This window comes from Megachile rotundata, chromosome 9 (genome assembly GCF_050947335.1).
Source record: "Megachile rotundata isolate GNS110a chromosome 9, iyMegRotu1, whole genome shotgun sequence".
NCBI classification, from domain to species: Eukaryota; Metazoa; Arthropoda; class Insecta; order Hymenoptera; family Megachilidae; genus Megachile; species Megachile rotundata.
The window spans coordinates 14702987-14724787 of NC_134991.1; the positions used below are offsets into that span (position 1 = coordinate 14702987).

A 21801-nucleotide genomic window follows, 5' to 3' on the forward strand; every position below is an offset into this window, starting at 1 on the left:
ATTTTGACGCGCGGTACGAGTGTTAACTTGATTTAGGTATGCGAGAAAAAATATAATTTCTTTCGTCACGCACGAAACGTAACGTTTCAGACATTATAAAAAAATGTAGAAAAGAAATAACTCACCGCAGGAATTCTTCTAAAATTTCAATCGCGTTTTCACGAACACGAAGCACCCATTCATGCGATACCCTTAGGCCGACACTGGAGATCTCGAACTGCGCATGCGCGTACGTTCTCCCCACCCCGCGGCGCACTTACCGATTCTGTCGGATTAATCCGAGGCGGCGACCGTAGCCTCAGTCGTTTGCTGCACAATGGCGCGATCGGTCTGTGCTTGCTTGTTCTGTTGCCGCCGTCGTTTCTGAGCGGAGGGCCGGCCCAAAACGTTGGACCGTCCGTTGCGCGGGATACAAATCGCTCCGCACAGTCTCTCCCTCGTTCGCAACCGCTCAGCTTTTTACGTTTCGCTGTTTCTCCGAAGTTGTTCTGTCCTCCGGGCCGCACAACGAAAGGGAAACAACGCGACGACTGGTCGGAACACGAATCGCGAGAACACTACCAACATCCATCCTGGTAGATCCAACGGAAAGAAGACCAGGTTTTATCCGACGCGCGCGCTATTCGAAAAAGCAGCACACCAGAGGTTCGCTTTTCGAGCAGACGGCGGTTTATCAACAACGTATTTGGGGGAAACTCGGTTACGTCTGGCTCCATCCCAGCCTCCCGTTCAGGAACGTACGGCAGCAAGAACATTGTAAAGGTAATCATTGTTCATCCTGGTGTACGTTCTACCGAATTGTACTTTGAAAACACAAACGTGTTTGGAGTGAGTGCGCGTATGCGTATTTTGCGTATCAGCCTCGCTACGAGTACAGTGCAAAGTGCAGTGATTATTACTGACACGTACCAGATCGATGTCAAGCTCTTCGTTTATTTTGTTTGGTGCGCTTGCCCTGACATAGATGCACCCCTTTCAGGCATTTCTTTTTATAATTTAAAATTTTGTAAGATTCGAATCATTTTGAATCGCCGACTAACGGTCGAAAGAGTATGTTGTTGTCATCGTTGGTAATTTATTCTTCGTTTACCGGAAGTTACTTAAAAGGCCGGTTAGATCCGTGGTTGTAAAGGGGCTACGTGAACAAATGTATTAGGCAATTTATTTCGCTGTATTGCGTCATGTTTGCGCGCTATTAATGCAACCGGTGCCCGCAATATCGCCGTGACAACTGTGGAACTCCGCCATTTTGACCTTACCGAAGGATATCTGCTATCTGCTTGGTTGTGTGCGTGCACACGCGTTTCAACACGCGCTACCGTGTGGACGCAATCCTTCACCAATTCCAAGCTAGCTATTTCGTCAGATTCTCGTTCATTCAATAAATGTGGATAGAGAACACTCACTAGTACCAGTTACAGGACTCCGCACCTGCCGCTACGATGTTTACTTGATATTTAAACAATTTGAGTGATCGAAAATAAGTAGTGGATTGCTGTAGATCTTCCAGTTGAAATGATAAGTTAGAATCGCGCTCTTAGCTGGACTATCTTTTGAGGAACCAACTAGGGGGCGAGTGAGTACTGTCACGTATGCTTGGGTGTAATGTAGGCTTTCTTTGCATAAGGACTGGTTTACCGACACCATTAAGGTTCATTCAATTTTGGAGAGGTTCTTAAATTTTTTAATTTTTAAATTCGAATATTTTCATAATTTCAAATATTCAAATCCAAACATTTCTAATTTTTAAATTCAAAAATTTCTTTATTTTGAATGTCGGAATTTAGAAATTACTATACTTTTAAATTCTTAAATTTTCAATTCAAGTTTCATAATTTACAAATCAGTTTGATATTCCTATATTTTTAAACTCCAAAGTTATTCCAAAATTTATTAACCAGTACTTAACAAATTATTGGGTCTTTTTCCCGTTCAACGTCATTCTTCCCAGGAAAGTCTTCCGTACTCGCTTTTATACGTCCCTGATCTTTGGAACGACAAGAGTTTTGCGCAAGTGCGTAGATATCGTAATGGCGCGATTTCGCGAATATTGATAGCCGGGATTTGCGCTAACGATAAAATCGAGCGATCGAGTCGGCTTTGAAATTTAAATTTCTTCGAGCTTTGAATCATTCTCTCTTGAAAGTTAACCTTGCCATATTATTTGATAACGTAATGAAATACTTTGTGACATGGGCGATAAACATGATTGGTAACATGTAACTTTTTTCTTAATTTCATACTCGTAATTTACATGCGGCAAATCTCACAGTCAGATTGCATACCACCAAGGACGTTGAATTTACATATCGCGCATATATGCACATACATGTATATTTCCAAAGTGACGCAATTAAAAGAAGTGTATTTTCCAGGTGAAGCAAAAGACTGATATGAGAACAATTAGCTAATAAACCGATGTTAAATACACCTTACATACAACAAATTTTTATAAGATAAAAATACTTAATTTTTCATAAAATATTATGGTATCCTCAGAAGCAAATAGTATAAATATATACTTGAAACATTCATAAGCGGAATGCGAAGTTGTAGGTTGCACGCGACAAGGTGTAAATATACAGGAAAATTTCTTGTGCAATTAGTTGCATTAATAATGGTCTCACGATTTTCTTGCATCACGTTTTACAATTTTTCTGCGACTTCCTCAGCCTCTTTGACTGGGTAGAGCGGTCGGCGCAACGACCGCCTTACAACGATATCCCTGACCTTACGGTGTCCCCTTCTCTATGGAAATTGCGCACAAGGCAGGACGAGTGTCGAAACACCGTCTTTTGAAATTGTCCGTGAATCACATAGAGTTAATGAACGGAACTCTCGTCATTCGAATCCTATTACGAATACGTATAATTGACTTAAAATTACATGACACTATTCTGCTGTGGCCTCGACTCATATAATATTCTTTCAAACTTTATATTTATACAATTATGTAGTTTAAAAATTACAGACTTAACCTTTAAATTATAGAGACTATTTTTGTAACATAAATGATAGGTTATTAGCGACTCTATAAAAAAACATCTTAAGATGCATTTTAATGTTTTATATGATTCCTATATATGTATCATTTAATTAATTTATTTTATTTTTATCTGTTACAGAACTTATACATAAAAGTGACCGACTTGTCACCTACAAAGATCTCCGTCCAAGGACCCAGCGGTAGCATCAAGCAACACTGCGTGGGCCCTCGCACAAGTGATATTCTTACCTATGATTAATTATCAACTATACACGAATTTATACCGGTAGAGCTTATAAGCATCAAGAAATCCGTTAAAGATCGATAACTGTCGCAGCTGCCGTGTGGTAATCTTGTGACGTGAAGTGTGTTCAAAGATTTTTCTCCTTTAACGATCCACCGACAATAATAAGGATTACAAAACTGTTTTCAAACTCGAAAGTGAGGACACGTGTTGTATTACACAATTAAAACATAACTTTATTGAAGAAGTACAAGGAGGCAGTAGTGTCGCGAGTGCGGTAAACGGTGCGTGTGTGAAAGCATCACAATATGAGAGTGACAGCCGCCGTTAGGCAGCATCCTCTTCATCTGCAAGTGACTCGTACCAACAATGGAAAGTTTTTGGTCAGTCCGAACAGTAGTCAGGATATTAGTCAACAACCGACGAGCGACGAAACGAACTCGGTGCCGGCAGTTGTCTTCCCTAGTTATGAACCGTTGCCCACCGATCATCATGGACCCACCATACTTGGCGATCGGTATCTGCTTCTTGGTCCGGCCGAGGGGAGCGCTTTATACCGGTGTGTTGACGTTCACACCGGCAAACAAATCGTCGCAAAGGTGAGTCTGAGCTTTTTCTTTTCGAACCATCGTATTTTGCATCGGTTTAGTGGGGTAAACCGATTTGCGTTTTGTATCGGTATGAGTGGGGTGTAGAATACGATAGGTAATCGTGTGCGTTAATTGTGTTTCAAATTTCGCGGGTGAATTAAGCAGTGGCGGAAACGCTTTGTTTGGGGAGAAAGAAATACATATTTCTGCACCTTCCGCACGATTTAAAATTTATTTATAATTCGTTTTTTAACCTTTTTATAGTAACGTAGGTAATTAAAGGTATTATTTATAACAGTATAAATATGTAATTTATTTTATTTGAAGAAATGAACATTAAAATTTAGTAAAATATATGTGCTAGTGAAATTTTATAATATAAATTCTGTTTCATCAGAGATTTTTTGTTGAATTTATAGCAACTACATGTAAATCTGCTGTACACGACAAAAATCTCCTTTTGAGTTGCTGTGCATACTCTACACGCCTCGCATTCTGAAGGGCTTAAATGCTATTTTTTTAACAACTTGAAAAAGATAAATGTATATACTTTTAAATAAATGTTACATTACTTTTATATCTGTATTTTTATTACCATCTAATACATACAAAGAAACAATTTTAGTTGAAAATATTTAGTCTGCATAAATGTCTTGCATTTTTAATTTAAAATATCATAAGATTCTTCTCGTTACAACATCCTGTTCTATAATTTCACATAATTCGTATAAAATAATTTTTTTCGTCAAATTTCATTGAATGAAATATAATTTAGAATAACCTTTAACTTTGTTAGTCAACAAAGATACAAAAGAAAAAGAATTGTAGCCAGCAATTACGAAATGTTTCGTCTTTATCCTTGATAGAGCAAACGCATCCTGCCTCCAGGATATGTGTCGCGTAAGTCTCGAGGCAGGTGTGCAACAACGAGCAGAACCACGTCCAATAAAAGTTACATGGTGTATTGATGGAAATCACCTTTCTAAACTGTCGCCTTAAGGCTTTTTCGTTCGTATTCGGGTCGAAGCGAACGGGTTCGCGTTATCGGTCGACGCCACCGACGTAACCCGGATGGACGAAAAATCCTCCTTCGTTTAACCCGAACGCGTGACTCTTGTCATTTGTTTCTTGTTTACGATAATAATACACGCTACATCCGTGTTAATCACAACGCGTAAACATTTCTTGCTGACGTTTTGTCGGACGATTGCTTAACCGTTTGAAATCGGAAGTCATTCTTTCTGCTCAACCGATATCAGCTTCTTCCTTATTGAAATTGAAGAGAAATCGATTCTCCGCGACGCGTCTAATTCAATTACTTTATTCTGCGTCATTCCTCTTTTAGCACCGGAAATATAGCATCATCGTAAAGGTGATATGGTCTGATAAAATGATACAGGTCAGATTATATGCAGTATAGAGTTTCAAGTGATAAAGATTATTAATTTAATATAGATTAATATTACTGGAATAACTGTGAAGGGTGTATTTGTATATCTTTGTAAAGAATTTGAACCAAACTTTTTCTTTGAATATGTCTTAATAGCATTTTCTAAGAATATATCATATATTATGGACATATTACCTATACCTTGATATTTAATTAACAAAATGACAAGTTATGATTACAAATTAATCGTAAAATAATGACATGACTTCGCAAATAAAACTTTTGTTATTTATTTCGAGAAACAAATATTAATCGAAGTATGTTGAATGAGTCGCGATATGTAACGCGCATGCGCAATAATGCGATACACGACGCATGCGCATTAAGTGTCTCTATTCACGAAACAATAATTTCAAATTACTTAAAGGATTATGCTTTTACTGATATCCGGAAGTTACACTTTTCAGAGCATGTCTGCACAGGGTTTAGGTTAGAATCTTAGAACAAAAAGTAGATCTTCTTGGTATCCGGTGTTTCTTCTGGCGTGACCAGCAACCGTTATTTCCATTGTCATCGCAATCGTAGGATTCATTGGTAGGAACGTGCGTGCCGTGTCATTCTATGAGAAAAGTTCTACAGAATGTTGTTGCGTCAACCTTCACCGCATTTCTCGCAATTAAATCCTGCAGTTGTTACATGTCTAATAAACTGCTGTTTTAAGAATGCTAACTTTTAATGTTGCAATATACTTCGAAATCTAAATAGATTAAATATTACATTAGCATGAGATTAAGAAATTTAGACATTTTTGTAATGTAAAAATTTCAACATTTGAGGATTTGTCTCGCATTATGTACATAAAGTTTAGTGTTATTTGTCTTGAGAATTTAATTGATACAGTTTCTGTTGAGAACCACTTAATACATCTTGCATTGTAACTGAATGGTGCGGTCATTGCTTCCGCCATTTAAAATCTTTGAAGTTGTTGACGTAACTTTGCTATAATTTGAAGTAATTTACTCCAAGTTTTCGTACATTCCATACTGCACAAACAATCTTCCGGTACTTTTTATAAAAACGATGTGCCTTTAAGAAATTAAATATATTTCTAAAAAGTATGAATAATTATATCTTTGTATATATTGACGTTGACTTAGCTTCAAGTAAAACGATGATATATAATTCAATATTGCTATCAGTCCATTATAACTTAACGACATAGTAAATGTTAGTAATTACTGTATCAGAAAATGAAGTAAGGAGAATAAATTAATTTAAATAGTAAGATAAGGTTCATAACCACTATAACTCATAATAACGGCGACGATCGTTGAAGGATTAGATAAGAAGGTATCGCAGCTGTTAAATAATTAATACGCGTAAATGGTGTAAATTAAAAATTTCCTTACTTGTACTGTAATAACAGCTACACCGGAACGGTGCATACGTTGCGCAGCGCGACTGCTATTTTCCACAGAACACCAGTTATTATACAACAAAAATGTGGATACGTAACGGTTTTGCTAATATTGGAGTCGATCGAAGCTTCCGCCAGGAGCTTATGCGGTGACTAATGAAACTAATTGGATTTATCTTTGAATATTTCCTGAAAGAAATTAATTAAGTGCGTTTTAAATATTTCATCCTTCACGATGAATGGCAATAAAGAACCTAATTATAATTAGCTTATTCCGAATTAATAAGCGATAATTGCGCTTACCTTGTTATATTATTTTAGTTATTATAATTTACTCGTTAATTGTTATAATTAGGTAGTCAATCAGCTAATTAATTAGGACTTTTTATCTAAGTTCCCCAGTTTTACTGATAAGTGTTAATATTGGATGTTTGTAAGTTTGAGAATTGAAAATTCTATTTGAAATATTAGATATTTAGACATTTTTAAATTAAACAATTTATAACAGAAAATTTTTAATATCGTTTCTATAAAAAATAGTTGTGGATAAATTTAGCAAGAACTGCAAATTCTAATTACTTTTATTAGTGCAATTGTCTTCCTTTTGAATCAGATAATGATTGACTTTGTCTTATCACTTTCCTGTTAAATTCCAGGATATTTTTAGTTTGCATTTTGATAAACAACATCCGTGAGTAGATACTGTACAAATGAATGAAAGCACATTCAAAATTAACGTTATCAGAATTTCCTTTCTCATGACAAAATCAGCAAATAATTCATGAACGTACAGCCACTGGCGCTATTGCGTTTCCTGCTACCATCGCCGATAACGTTATCTTTCCTGTAACGAATGCAGTATTAACAATAAAAATCGTACATATATAAACTTATTAGGTTGTTGAGCATCATTTTTCACAGACAAAACGATAACTTTTGTCATTTATTTCGCGAAATAAATTTTAATCGAAGTATGTTTTCTTGAATGAGTAGATATGTAATGCGCATGCGCGTGATACATAGATCGCGCATGCGCATTAAGTATCTATTCAAGAAAGCTTGTTACTTCTTCACCAAATACTTCAGCACTGTTTGAAGCATAAAACTGGACTTCAAACAATTTGTAACGCCTTGAAATACATCTCACAATCTTTATTTTCAGAAATACTGTAATTTTAACGTGAAAAGAAAATGTTATTCTTGAAAATTAAATTCTAACAGTATGAGTTGCACAGGCGAGTGTAGCTAATAAAACACATCCATTACTATTTCTTTGATGTAGCAATTTATAATAGAAGGAGTAACAAAGATGTATCTATCAAACTAACCTATCCCAATAAAACTTTGTGTTAAACATAAGATAAATATCAAACATTGCAGTCCAATATTCGTTAAGTTTTGTAAACGTCTTAATATTAATCTCTGGTACGACATAAACCATACGAAACTGCATATGCCTCTCAGGAACACAGAAAGATGTGTGTGCCACGCGTTTCTTGCCACGACAGCTGCTGCTGCTGCGTTTCCATTAACATTTTACAATCGTCGCGTTATACAATACGCCGCTTACATCATCGAGCAGCCAACAAACACAAGGCTGCACCTTGCCTCACCTCGCCGTTACTTCGTCGTATCGGCGCTGCCCGTTATTCATAATCGCTTCTAAAGCCAGGGCCGTTTAATTTAATTGACGATTACATCGAGCACGGGGCTTGCGTGACATGCTTTCGCAATTGCGTCCAGCTTCTGACGAGTTGGTCCGCCGACTTTCAAAATGTTTTCAAAGACCTGTTCCGGATACTTTTCTGCATATTCTCAAACACGAAGTGCAGCAAGTAGTCAATTATCGACACTTATTCGTACTTTATAATACAGTTCTGTTGGTGACAACACTTCTGGTGGCAATGAACGTATTAAATAAACAAACTCATAAATAACACACACAATGTAAGGACAAGCTTGCTTTAGACACACAAGCTCACGTTTGCCAATGAAGTCTTGAGACTAATATGCATATATACACTTTATTCAAAAGTGCTTAACATTTAACTTTGGGTACATGAATTTCAACTTAATGTTTTGAACAAATGACATAACAGTCGTAATAACTATATAATTGTACTTAATTACTCTTCCATAATATTCAAATAAGTATAAACTTCTTGACTAATAATTTTGAATGCTTTCTGTAAAATTTTTGTTGTATTTTAATTGTTTATATATGTAGCATATGTATGTTGTATCTAAGTGCTCATCACTGAACTGCAGTATTGGTTACTTTTAAAATGAATTAGAATCTTCTAAATATTGAAATTTTGGGTTTAACAATTTTAAAGCTTTGAAACTTAGAAATTTAAAAATCTTAAAATTAAAGACATTGGAAAATAAGGTCATGTTAAACTCGTGAATGAAAAATTTCTGTGGCATCCTTTTCTCAAGATGCCCTAAGCACGTGCTTCTGTAGCTAACAGTCTGTGAAAGAACAAAATGGTAATAGCACACAACGTGTCTTCACAAAACAGATCGATAAGGAAGCAGACACACGAAATCTTGGCTACTTTTGAAACTTTGTACATCCGGCCGTTCATCTCGTGGTGTCGAAACCTGACACAGTTTCGAAACTCGAGTCCCATTAGTTTAATAAGGGCACACACTGCGTTCTTTACGAAATCACCCGGTGCCGATCGATCGTTACACTCAAAATGTTTAAGCAACATGACCAACAATAAAGTGTGATACCGCCATATTGAACTATCGAGGGTAGGACCCTTAGAACTTGAGAACACCTTTTGGTGTTGTATGACCTAGCACTTGGAATGTTTCGTACCATAATATTAGATGAAGCGAATCAAGAATTGGGTGATTTTCATTAACAAATGTTATTAAGTTTAAGTCCATTTCCTTTAAAGGATCAGTAAAGTATGATGATCCTTGTAAAAATTCATGCGTAGCTCATATGGCAGTGAAAAATTTTAATACTTTTACTTTAAATTTAGATTAAAATGTCGAGAAATTTGATCAACATCAATCAAGTAAAATTTGTAACGTTCACGTTTGTTTCACAATATTTCTGAAGATAGAATCTTCCATCTTTGGGAGATCGATTAACATGGACGAAGATAAACGCTTAGTCATGTCTATTTCGGTTTATTGACACTTCAATTACAAGTGTAATTAATCTAATTACACGCGACTTTAGAGAGACACTAGCCGTTGATTAGTTCACATGTAATTTGTAAATAACGTGGAGAGCCTTGAACATGAACTTGATTGAATGATAGCGATTTTTAAAAACACATCTTTTAATTTTTGTAATAAGGTACAATTCTAAAAATATAATTTGATATAAGCCATTCAATTTTTTTTGTATATGTATCCAAAGCGGTTTTGAATCGATTTCATTTAACAAACTTACAGTCACATAATGAACAGTCGCAGATTAATTCAACAATAACCCATTAATCCCGCTTATCAAAATACGTAAACAATAAAACTTTGTCACGCTAAATTCATCACAACTGGATTAAAATATCAGAAAGCATTCAATCTGCGATACTCGGGATCAATATTTCTTCAGTTGGTTATCTTGAACGATGGATCAAGGTAGTAAAAAATGTTTAAATATGAGGAAACACGTGTGAGCTGTACTTTTAAAATGTCGTTTCGAGCAATACGAGTGTATACGTATTCGTATTGTCTGCTGCGGATATCCGTATTAACCGGTCAATGCTAACGTACAATTATCTAGTACAATGGCAGATATTATGCACGTTATTGAGTACGTTACGCGGCGTCCGCATAAACCGTTCCTTAAAGAATGCTTCGTTAAGTGACAAGTCTTTTAATGGTAAAATAACGAAATGTATCCGCTCGTGAAATTGATGGAGCAAGTCCAATTCGAAATGAAGTTTGGAGAGTCAGACACAAGGAGATACGTTGAAAATCTTGAGAGATTTGACCTTTTAAGGATTATGACCCATTTGTGGATTTTATATACTTCTGAATATATCAGGGTTTTAATACAGTTTTGTAAACTTGTGTACACAGAATTTTTATATTCATATTACTGAATTTGGGAATTTGGAACTTGAGAAGGTTGGAAATTTGAAAATTTTTAATGTAGTACACATAACATCCCTACAACCCTACATTCCATAATCACCAGAGTTCATATGTTAACTTGGCTACACACACTCCCTATATACTATATACATCTATTTTGCAACTTATGCTAAAAATGAATTTCTCAAGCCTTCAAAATTATCGTCAGACCATTAACTATAACTCAAATTGATCTCATTACAGTCAAGAAAATATCAAAAACCCATTCAAATTTCTACCTCCACATTGATATCGCCAAAACCTCCACTTCTGACCACCGCTTAAGCTCCAACTATAAAAATAAATAAACAATAAACTAGTAATATAGAATTCTTAAACTACTAACAAAATTCTGTAATAGAATAGAATCTTAACAACGAGAAGCGAAATGTTAACAACGTTCCAAATTATAAAGAAAGATGGGTTCCGAAACCCGTGCAAGTACTAAACGAATAAAGTCTACCTACTTTACATTTAAAAAGCTGCCGATCATAGGTTGTCATGAGCGAAGCCGTTTCCTAATCCTCCTCGATTCGTATGTAGCATATACATAGACGAACGAGCCAGTGACGCAACGATATTCGTGGATTTCAGGCGTTGACCGTGGGCGACAAAGGTTGCGAGGCACTACTACAGGCTCACCTTCGATTAGAAGGTACCGGGGCAGCAAGCGGTGTCGCGGGCGTGGTGGAAGCACCTGGAGGTCGACGCTATCTGTTACTGGAGGGTCACCACGGTGATCTGCACGCCTATGTTAGGGCACGCAGGAGGCTGCGGGAACCGGAGGCGAGGCGGCTTTTCCGGCAAGCGGCCAGGGCCGTGGCTACGTGTCACGAGTACGGGGTTGTGCTAAGAGATCTGAAACTCAGGAAGTTCGTTTTCGCTGACGAAGCAAGGTAAGAGAAATGCCACTTTACCCTTTCATACTGTGGTCAAATTCTCATCCATACTGAACTTAAAACTAAACTTCTTCAGATAGAATAATCTTAGAGGACACTTAGACTTAATCATAATTAAACTCTTGAATATTTTTCATCTTCAATCTGCAAGTGAAAACACACTGGTCAAATTCTCATCCAAAAATTTATACTCAACTTAAAACTAGACTTCTTCAGTTAGAATAATCTTAGAGAACACTTAGACTTAATCATAATTGAACAGATCTCTTGAATATTTTTCATCTTCAATCTGCAAGTGAAAACACACTGGTCAAATTCTCATCCAAAAATTTATACTCAACTTAAAACTAGACTTCTTCAGTTAGAATAATCTTAGAGAACACTTAGACTTAATCATAATTGAACAGATCTCTTGAATATTTTTCATCTTCAATCTGCAAGTGAAAACACACTGGTCAAATTCTCATCCAAAAATTTATACTCAACTTAAAACTAGACTTCTTCAGTTAGAATAATCTTAGAGGACACTTAGACTTAATCATAATTGAACAGATCTCTTGAATATTTTTCATCTTCAATCTGCAAGTTCTAATTGAAAATAGAACTGTGACTTTCAGTCAGAAAATCCTTCATACAAAGTTCATAATTTAATGTGTAATTACGAGTTAAATATTCAAGTACGAGTAAACGAAGAAGCTAATTAATACGAAATCGTAAAGACAATGAACTATTATAGAAATGATATAATTAGTTGACAGAAAGTCATAGATATTGATTGAATGTCTTGTACGCCAAAAGCGGTGTGCATTAGGGTGACAAAGTAGTTACTAATTTGACACGAGCTAATGATGCGATACGCCTACGTTCGTAGCATTCCTCGAGCGAGTGAGAGGACACCGTCTGAAAGAGCCATGGAAAACCAGTTCGTATTCGTTTCATTTCCATATTCGCCTATAATTCCTTCACACCATCGAGTGTATGGGAGGTATCTTGGAAAAAGAAGTACTTCCACGCCTACATAAATTAACTTCCCCTTCACCGGATCGAACTGCGCACCACGACATAATGCAACCCTTCCATGTTTAATGAATTCCGTTCTATTTTCTGTTCTTATCCAGACACTCGATTATTTACTGCCAATTACGAATTCGACAAGTTGTTGTCACCGTTACATTTCAAGCAGACTTGATTCTGTCTCGGCCGCATAATTGTACGTCTTAGGTAATACATAATTTCTGTAAAAATTGAAATGTTTCAATTTGTAATCAACAGTCTGTGGCAATATCGAATTCCAATCGTGTCTCGTATCTTGCGTTAGAAACTGAACACGTTTCGTCAGATCCATCCTTTCCTACAGATAATTTATGCGATTCATTTTTCTGCACTCTCGTTTTTTATCTGAAGTTTTGGCGTGACATCCAAACGTTTCTACATAAAATTTCAACCATTTATCGCTTACACAAATTCAGGTTCTTTCATTTGAATTTTCTCAATTTTCAAATCTCCAAAAACTTGTTCACGTCTATAAAACACTATTAACTCTTTGCCATACAGATGCGTCAGAACAAAGTATTCACTGTTACAATATTAAAATAAAAAAAGATAATTTCCTCATAATAGGACTTTAACTTCAAACAGCGTACAAAAAATACGAGTAAGATTTATCACGTTTGAACTGCGAGTGCGTCAGACTCGTCAAAGAGATTAACAAATACAAGGAACCTGTGGCAGGCAGAAATTCTAGTTACTCCGATAGCAGTCATGTGACAATTGCTTATCAAAAGCCTCGGTTAGAATTCCATTCCCGGTATCGTCATCTTCCGGAAAGGGTTCCTCTTGACCGGATAGAACGCAATCGAAATGAATTCAAGGAACGAGCGGATCGCGCCACACCACACCACACCACTCGAGTGCCACGCCACATCGAGCTATTCGCAAGGTGTGTTCTCGCGATTGAACGTGACTGTTCGCGCGAGCAATAGGCACCCACACGTGAGACGTACACACATATCGCACACAATTAAGCTATCAATACTCTGCAACGGTTCTCGATCTGCGGTACAATATAATTTCATTCAGAATTTTCGATAACAAATTTTTTAATAAAAAAAAAACGTTATGCGCTATTAAGAATTGTACTGTTGGATTGTACTGTTAGATAAGTATACTAAGTTACTATGTTACTGAGTATGCAAAGCAAGGTTACTATACAGCTTTCAGGGACTTATACTAATTATGAGACACCCTGTACAAATTTTTAACTGCCACTATACAACCTTCCCCAAAACACGTTCTATAAGAGGTCATAAAAATACAGGAAAATATATTGATGTAGAGTTAATACACTAGGTCAGGTTCACAGGTGTAAACTTGAAAATTACTCCTTTCCGCTCCTAAGATCTCTTAACTCTGGAAAAGCACATTTAAGATTGAGAACCGCTTTTGAACGAAACACACAGAAGTGGGCGTGGTGTGTACTTACATATGATAAAAGCACACGAGAGACCGTTTCGTGTGCCCCGTTGTGTGTCGGTTCAGAGTTGGCTAATCGCGCGTTGCGCTCGCATTCCTGCCTCTTGACGAACTGCTCCCGCGCGTGGAATAAGGAGAAGCGAGAAAGAAAGATCAGCGAGATATATGGAAGAGTGGGGCAAGAGACACGCGGGGGGAATGTTGCAAGTCAGAAAAGCATATTGGTTCATCGGCTGGGGAGATTTTGAAATGCTGGTATAATTAGGAAATGCGTGGTTCGTTCCACCTCCCTAGAAGCCGAGTCCAGACGTCTCTGTGATTGCATTACGCTCTTAATGATTAAGGTATGCGCCGGCGTCTGCAGATTGTGTCAGAAAAGATATATTGCCTTGGCCAAAAAGTTATGTCGCCTTTGTCAGTAGCTGACATTTATTCAATTTATGTGTCAACACCTTTTTCTCTGACAAATGAATACATAACCTGAAAGTGAATACAAGTTTACTTTTTGGGATAATGAGACAGCATCAAGTTTTATATTAATAATTTTGGTGGTTAAAAATTTAAGATATTACATTTTCATAAAGAACAGTTGCTTTAAATGATTTTATGCAAACGCAAATTTGAACCAAATAGGAAGAGTTAATACAACCCATTATTTCTAGTCAGTATCCAAATTTCAACGTCGTAACAGCAATGACAGAAATTAATTTCTTTTATAAGTACGTAACCCAGCTAATGACCCGAGACAAGTGTTCCATTTGCCCGGCGCTAACGGTGATATTACAAGCGAGTATTTTTAGAACATTCGGACACGCTGCCTTCCAATGCAGTGAAAGAATGTTCGTTTACACTTGAATTTTGCTGAAAGAGTAGGGAGAACGGACATTCGCTCTCTCGATATAAATGCCCCATAAGAGTGAATGACCTCTTACAGTTGATAATACTATGTGTATGTTACTTGTTTAACTTCTTGCTGCATAATATCGGGTCACACTCCTTGTGCAACATTTATAAATGTAGCAAATGTGAGTCATATTTGTACGGCTGGATTTTTAGTCCACGAGATCGTTAACACAGCGCCATCGTGTTGAAGAACTTGATCTTCTTCGACCGTGTACTAATTCGCTCTGTGGAATTAAGTAAAGTTTTTTATTATTTGAAACGATGAGCTAATTCTGTAGTTGCAAATTAATGTGCTAAAAGCAATGATCTTGGTATTTAAACTTTATTTACCTCGATATTGTAGTAGTTATATTGGGGGTTGCTATATTGTGAGGCAACAGGTTTCAAATTTTTAAATTCTCAGCTTACCAAATTTTCAAATCCCACATCCACAAATCCAGATATCTAAATTCACAAATTTTCAGATTTCCCAAATTTCGGAATTCTCACATCATTGTTAACTTTCTGCACTCCAAAAATCTTTGTTTTCCTAAGTCTGAAATCTTCAATTTTCAAATCCCCAAAATTGCAATTTTTCCTAAATTTGAAAGTAATTAAAAATCAGCAAATGAATCCTTCCGTGTCGCCATTTTTGCCAGGAGCCCATCACACTCTCCGCTGCACACATCAGTCGATTCTTCGCCATCAAACCACAGAAAAGCTGTAACTGAGAAACAAGGTCAAGCAAAATCCAATGTTGAAACCATTGTTAAGCTGAGTGATGATGAAGCAACCTGTATCACGCCGAAGACGTTTTATTGGCAAATCGCGAGAAAGACGTGTCCGCGTCCTTCGAACCTAGAAATAGTAAATTGTACAATAATACGATGTTGATAATACGCTCGAAGGTAGAGCTTGTTACCGCGTGTAATCTAACTGGTTCCTCGAGGTAAACGCTTGCGCTAGAGAAATGGATCTCGATAGTGTGTCATTAAAAATGCATTTCTGATCGATATGCATCGATTTCGTGTCGGTCGTTTTGTTATAGATGTAATTACGATGCAATGCGCAATACTGATACGTAACTATCCTTGTACATTACGGCAATCGCGCTTATGCAAATAGCTTTGTTTCCTCTGGCCTCACATCAGTTGCAGTTTGCACTATGTCTTATTGATTAGCAAAATGTGGTCCGTAACATTCTATAATATTTCAGTATTCTATTTCAACGAATTTGTTTAATAACATGAAGGCTGTATTTTCCTTGTTCCATTTGGCCCACGATGCCGTCATAATCCGTATGAGATCAGACGGAAGTGTAGAATTGATTTCGCTCTCCAAGAAATATGATTTCATGATCTTATATATCCTCAGTGATTTTGTGTATCCAAGTGATGTGTTCGATCACTTATTAATTTTAACAGTATCATTAATAGTATCTATACTACTGTGCTACATTCAGAAAATTTTCAGCTATTTTAAAAAGTTAAGTACTGTCCACATAACTTCAAACTTATACAAAGTAACTTTTTTTTTTATTTAATTGAAGTGGTATGTCGGATACATCCTTCCTTTTTTTGTTCGCTCTTTATTTCGGTCGCGTTTCACGGCTATTGCCGTTCACGAATGACGCACTCTAGAGATGACGCGAAGAGATACGTGGTCAGTGTCCTTATAAGTCATAAACGAAGATCTTTGTCTAGCGACAATGAGCTCTCTCACGCGTCTAATTTTGCTGTACAACGTTTTGAAATTCATTGGCGTCAAGGTTCTTGACATTCGAGTTCGCATTGAGGTTGGACTAAACGATCGTGCGATAATACCGGGCCAGAACTCATTTCCATCGGGGTCCTTGACAGTTTTGTCGTTCCTTGCTCCGGTCTTGTGACCAATGAACCCGATCGATTGATCGAATCAGCGGTTTCCCGGATGTGCCTTTTTGTGGAGTTCAAGTGTCTCTATCTGATGATACACGTGAGATGGAGATAGTTCGCGGGAGAAAGAATAATTTCCTTTGAAATCTTATATCTATGAGTATGCTTCCGCAGCAGGTGGTCCTAGAAAAAATGGTAAACGCAGAAACGAGAAATTCTAATTATTCAAATTCTAACATAAAATTTATTTTAAATAAGCTTTCTCTATGCTGTAAATAGGTCCTGTTTGCTACAGCGTTGCAAAATGGGATACACTTTCCCGCGCATGCACGACAAACGTAAATACATGAATGAAAAAAATACATTGATCACCAACTTTGCAAAAATTTGTGTGATTTAATTAAAATCGTATAAAATGAGTGATCAAGGTACAGCCTCTTATCTTCATATTTATTGATATATTAATTAATTACATTTATTGATTATATCGATTATATTTATTGATGTCATTGATATTCGTCGCGCATGCGCAAAATGCGTTCCATCTCACTACCAGTGTATCATTACATTCAATCTGATCCTGCTCTAAAACTTGCCTAACACATTTTCGTAAGAAATCAAAAAGAATCACGAAGTATCTCTGAGAAACTTTCGTAAGAAAATCAGTTTGAAAAAAGAAAGGCGAAAGCAAAAACGTGGTCGCTATTAACGATACACTTGTTTCTCAACCAGGGCTCTGAAATACACGAGCCTTCTCTGGAAGAAATCACTGTGCTAGTATTCACTGTCCGCGGGACAGGGTTCTTGAACCCAGACACCGGTGTGTCGTGTAGGAGTCGTTCGCTTACGAGTGAAAGTTTGCGAAGAAAGCTGTACCTGCCTGCGAGGCTGACTATCCTCTCGACGTGTCTCGTGCGTCCAAATGGAGAACGTGCCGTCGAAACCGGGTTCCTCCTAGGAAACTCGCGGCCATTGACACTCGCTCGGATTTTCAAGATCGTGCCAGGGCTTTCTTCTTCCTGCGCTTTACTTTCCAGTTCTACTATGAGAATACTCTTCGAAATAGTTTCACCATTTTAATCGATTGCGCATAACAAAAATTCTAAAGAGGTTATGAAAGGTTTGCGCGCACTTTTCGGAAGTTTTATGTAAAACATTTTACCGAGTAGACGCGCAGCGACTTGCGCATGCGTGCGTCGTACTGCGCACATTGTACCGATATGTGCTAATAACAGTTGCGACAGTTATAAATATTTGTTCTGTATTATTAAATAGTCACTACTTATAAGAACTAGTTAGTATGATGTTAATTCTGTAGCATATATTATGGTAACCACGATAGAATTATAAACAAAATAATTCTTTGTCTTTTAAAATAGTAACATAGTAGAGCTGTGAAATAGTAGCATAGTATAATAAATAATAGAATTGTAGTGAATTAGTAAAACAAAAGATTAGTAGTACAGTAAAGAAAATACTCAAATGACAAAAATAAAATAGTAGTCAAATGACGAAATATTAAAGTAACAATATGCTGGCACAGTGAAATAGTAAAATAATAGTGCAACGATTTTCATAACTGGAAATCCGAATGAAATTCATAGTTCTTTTCACACGCTTCTCAATTACTGCAACCCCATGCAGAAGGAAAGAAAGCTTCATGATACTTATTACATGATATTCTTCCTGATTACGTATCGATCGAATATCGTAACCAACGTGAAAAGAAGAAACATCGTGGAAAGCTTGAAGTTGCCCAAGAGCCGCAGGGATATTACGTACACTCGTTCTGCGACTTCCGCATTTTGCAGGTTGATCAACTGCCGACACTCTCTTTCGCCAGTTCTTTCGTTGTACCTCGTTTCACGATGACACGCGGATTGTTGCATCGCCACGATGTCCTCTTGCTAAATATCGAAATAACTTTAATAAATTCTTAAATTCTTAACTTTTAAAAAACTTTACTATGCTTTCCAAGTCGATTATATTTTAATGTGTGGATTTTTCTGTTTTCTAGGACACGGCTACGTCTGGAGAGTCTGGAAGACGCCGTAATAGTAGAAGGGGATGACGACAAGTTAACCGATCGAAGAGGTTGTCCAGCGTACGTGGCGCCAGAAGTTCTGCGTTCGGGAAGAGCCTATTCCGGCAAAGCAGCCGATATCTGGTCTTTAGGCGTTCTTCTCTACACTATGCTGGTCGGTCGTTATCCATTCAACGACGCCGAGCACGCGTCGCTGTTTGCCAAGATCTCACGTGGTCACTTCGCGGTCCCAGAGGGTCTTAGCCCACGCGCAAGATGTCTGATACGTTCATTGCTGAGAAAGGAACCGTCCGAAAGACCGTATGCCGAGGACGTGCCAAGACACCCGTGGCTCTCGAAACCACTGCGGGTGTGCACAGTATCCAGCAGCAGCAGATCCTCTTGTCAGGATCAAATTGTACCAGAGCTACCTAACAATCCTCAAGACTGACTTTTCCAGGAGAAGATATATTCCGCGCGCGATGAGCCCAGTTTCACATGTTAATCCTCTATTTGGACAGGGGGACACTTTTTGCCCGGGATTTAATATGGTTTTTCTCTATTTTGCATTGTGGTGCACAGCAAGAGTCTTTAGAAAAATATACGTCATAATGTGCGAAATGTCAGAGTGAAATAAGTTGAAAGATTCTTTCTCACTTTTATGTATTAATAGTTAAGTCTGGATTCTTAGACTCTCAATATTTCCCTGCGTCAGAAAAATTATGAATTTCCAGATTTTCAGACTACAAAATTTATCAAATCCCACAAAGGCCTAATATGGTGTGAGCTTTCACTGTAACACATCTATCTTTTTGTTCATTAATATAAATAATGAAATGTTATTTCCAACTTATTTCACAATGGAGAATTTGCAATTTATATCATGTTCATAATGTCTTATAGGTTATGGAACCTATAACATGGGCTAATAATATTTATCAGAAGCATACTTTTCATTGTAAAAGTGTCTGTAATCAAGCATACTTAAAAATTTGTTGTCATTGACAATCTGTGTCATAGGATGCAGATTATACTACATATTTCATAACTGATTGGGCTACAGAAATTTTTGTTAACTATTGTATATACTTCTGTATGCAGGCTGTGCATAAAAGCCATTTTACCTAATGAAGGAACACCAAATAAAGGATTAAATATTAACTGCTGCATCAAGGGATCACCTATGATTCCGTATCTTTCTTTTCTTTCGTTTCATCGACACAACGAAAGGAAAATGGCTTAGGATATAAGAAATCGTTGTGTTTGCTTTTTCGTTGAAGTATGTTAGGGAAGGTCTAATGGTATGATCGTTATTTGAATATTTTGTTGGTAAAGACCTACGGGTTATTTGTTTCGAAAAACATGTGTTATGAAAAGAAAATTTATTTAATCTTTGCGGTAGACGCCTGGGTCCACTCGGGCCCCGTATAGTCCATTGGTATTAGCATTTCGAATTGAACTTTTATTGTTGTATTTTTTCTTACTTCTATCAAAAACTCTGTATTGCTGATATTTCTTTATTTTTTGGCCCATAGCTTCTGTTGCATTTATAATTTGTTCTTTTCACTCAAATATTATTAGAAAAAATATATATAAATAAATGAGAAAAAATTAAAAATACAGATATTTTTGAGTGAATCAAGTACCTTTTTCTTCTCTTTCCAAAGATACACTACATATTGTCAAGAAATATAAATCTGTATCAAAGACCACTGATCTTTTGTATCTGGGACCATATAGACCCAGGCGTAGTACAGTGAGAATTTACAGAAATTCTTCATATTTTGTTAGCAAAGTATATTTACTCTAATGTGTTGTACTTATATGTCTTTGCTTTTAGACTGGGGTCAGACAACTGTTTAAAACATCTGTTACAACATCATTTTAGCTCATTGATTACTAAATGTCTGTTCTATAAATTTGAATTTAGCAAATTATACATAGCTATAAAAGAAAAAAATATTTTGTGTTACAATTGAAAATATTGGAAATGGTAATAATTTGGTTAAATGCTTGTATGGGCCCCAGCCTTAAACATAGTGTATGAGCCACTTAAATTGTAAACAGTTTGAAGGTTTATTTTCTAAATTGAAGAAATACATGTTTGCCTTGGAATCAAAAATATACATATATGTATATATTGAAATATTGAAATGCGTCAGAATGCTATTTATTTAATTTAGAATATAAAAATTATATTCATAAACATGAAACAAACCTATGAGCATTTTATGAATAAGCAAGTATCTCATATTTAATATTAGTTTCCTATCAAGGATTATTTTTGTATAATTTTCTTTTACAAAAAATCGAACTATTGAAAGTCAATATCAACAAAACATAATTAACGATTAAACCCTTAGTCTTCGCTGATTTGCTTGGTGTATTCAAGCGTTGTATTTGTTATCAATACAAATTGTTTTTTATTTCTGCGAAAATAAAATTAAATGCAAAATTACAGAATGTGTGTGTTGAATGCGTGTGCAAGAGACTCTTTTCCTTTATATTTTTTAATGTAATTTTCTGTGCATAAATGTGTTTAGCTCGGTGCACAATTCCTCTTATCGTTTGAGTCAGGGTACAATAGTGACAATGTTTCATTGTTGCTAAAATGTATATAAAGACAGTTAACTAAATTCTACTAAATCCTAATAAACATTAATTAGGAGTATTAATAAAAAGTTCTGTACATAGGCAAATAAAGTGGCGTTTATGATAAATTAATCCTGAATTGTTTATTCTTTATTTAAAATACACTAAAGTAATATATACTAAAAGTTATTTGTCTTGATGACTAGGAAAAATGATGAAATGATACACAGTATTGCAAAGAAGTCTGATTATATAACAAAAGAAGTCACATATCTAAAACAAATTCTGAAGAGTTCCAAAGAAATATTGACTATATTAAATATTAAATTAT

At 36.3% G+C, this 21801-nt stretch overlaps 2 protein-coding genes across 4 annotated transcripts in view; one reads left to right on the forward strand and one right to left on the reverse strand.

Moving 5' to 3' along the window:
- The window catches only part of LOC105662601 (putative RNA methyltransferase CG11342), a 63582-nt gene extending 44709 nt beyond the window's left edge, over positions 1–18873 (reverse strand). For 2 of the 3 annotated variants that reach the window (XR_013039282.1, XR_013039281.1), the window contains exons 1-4: positions 15333–18873; positions 11196–15226; positions 7207–11020; positions 126–7082 (exon numbers count right to left, since the gene is read on the reverse strand). The gene's annotated coding sequence lies outside the window, so the exon portion shown is untranslated. The remainder of the gene's footprint in view (positions 1–125; positions 7083–7206; positions 11021–11195; positions 15227–15332) is intronic. The other variant, XR_013039283.1, reaches the window with a different exon arrangement.
- trbl (tribbles pseudokinase 2) lies at positions 3539–21602 on the forward strand. Its single transcript, XM_003703716.3, has 3 exons — positions 3539–3829; positions 11323–11624; positions 18873–21602. The coding sequence occupies exons 1-3, from the start codon at positions 3539–3541 to the stop codon at positions 19327–19329; spliced, it is 1050 nt and encodes a 349-aa protein (XP_003703764.1). The 3' UTR covers positions 19330–21602.
- The last annotated feature ends 199 nt before the right edge of the window (positions 21603–21801 follow it).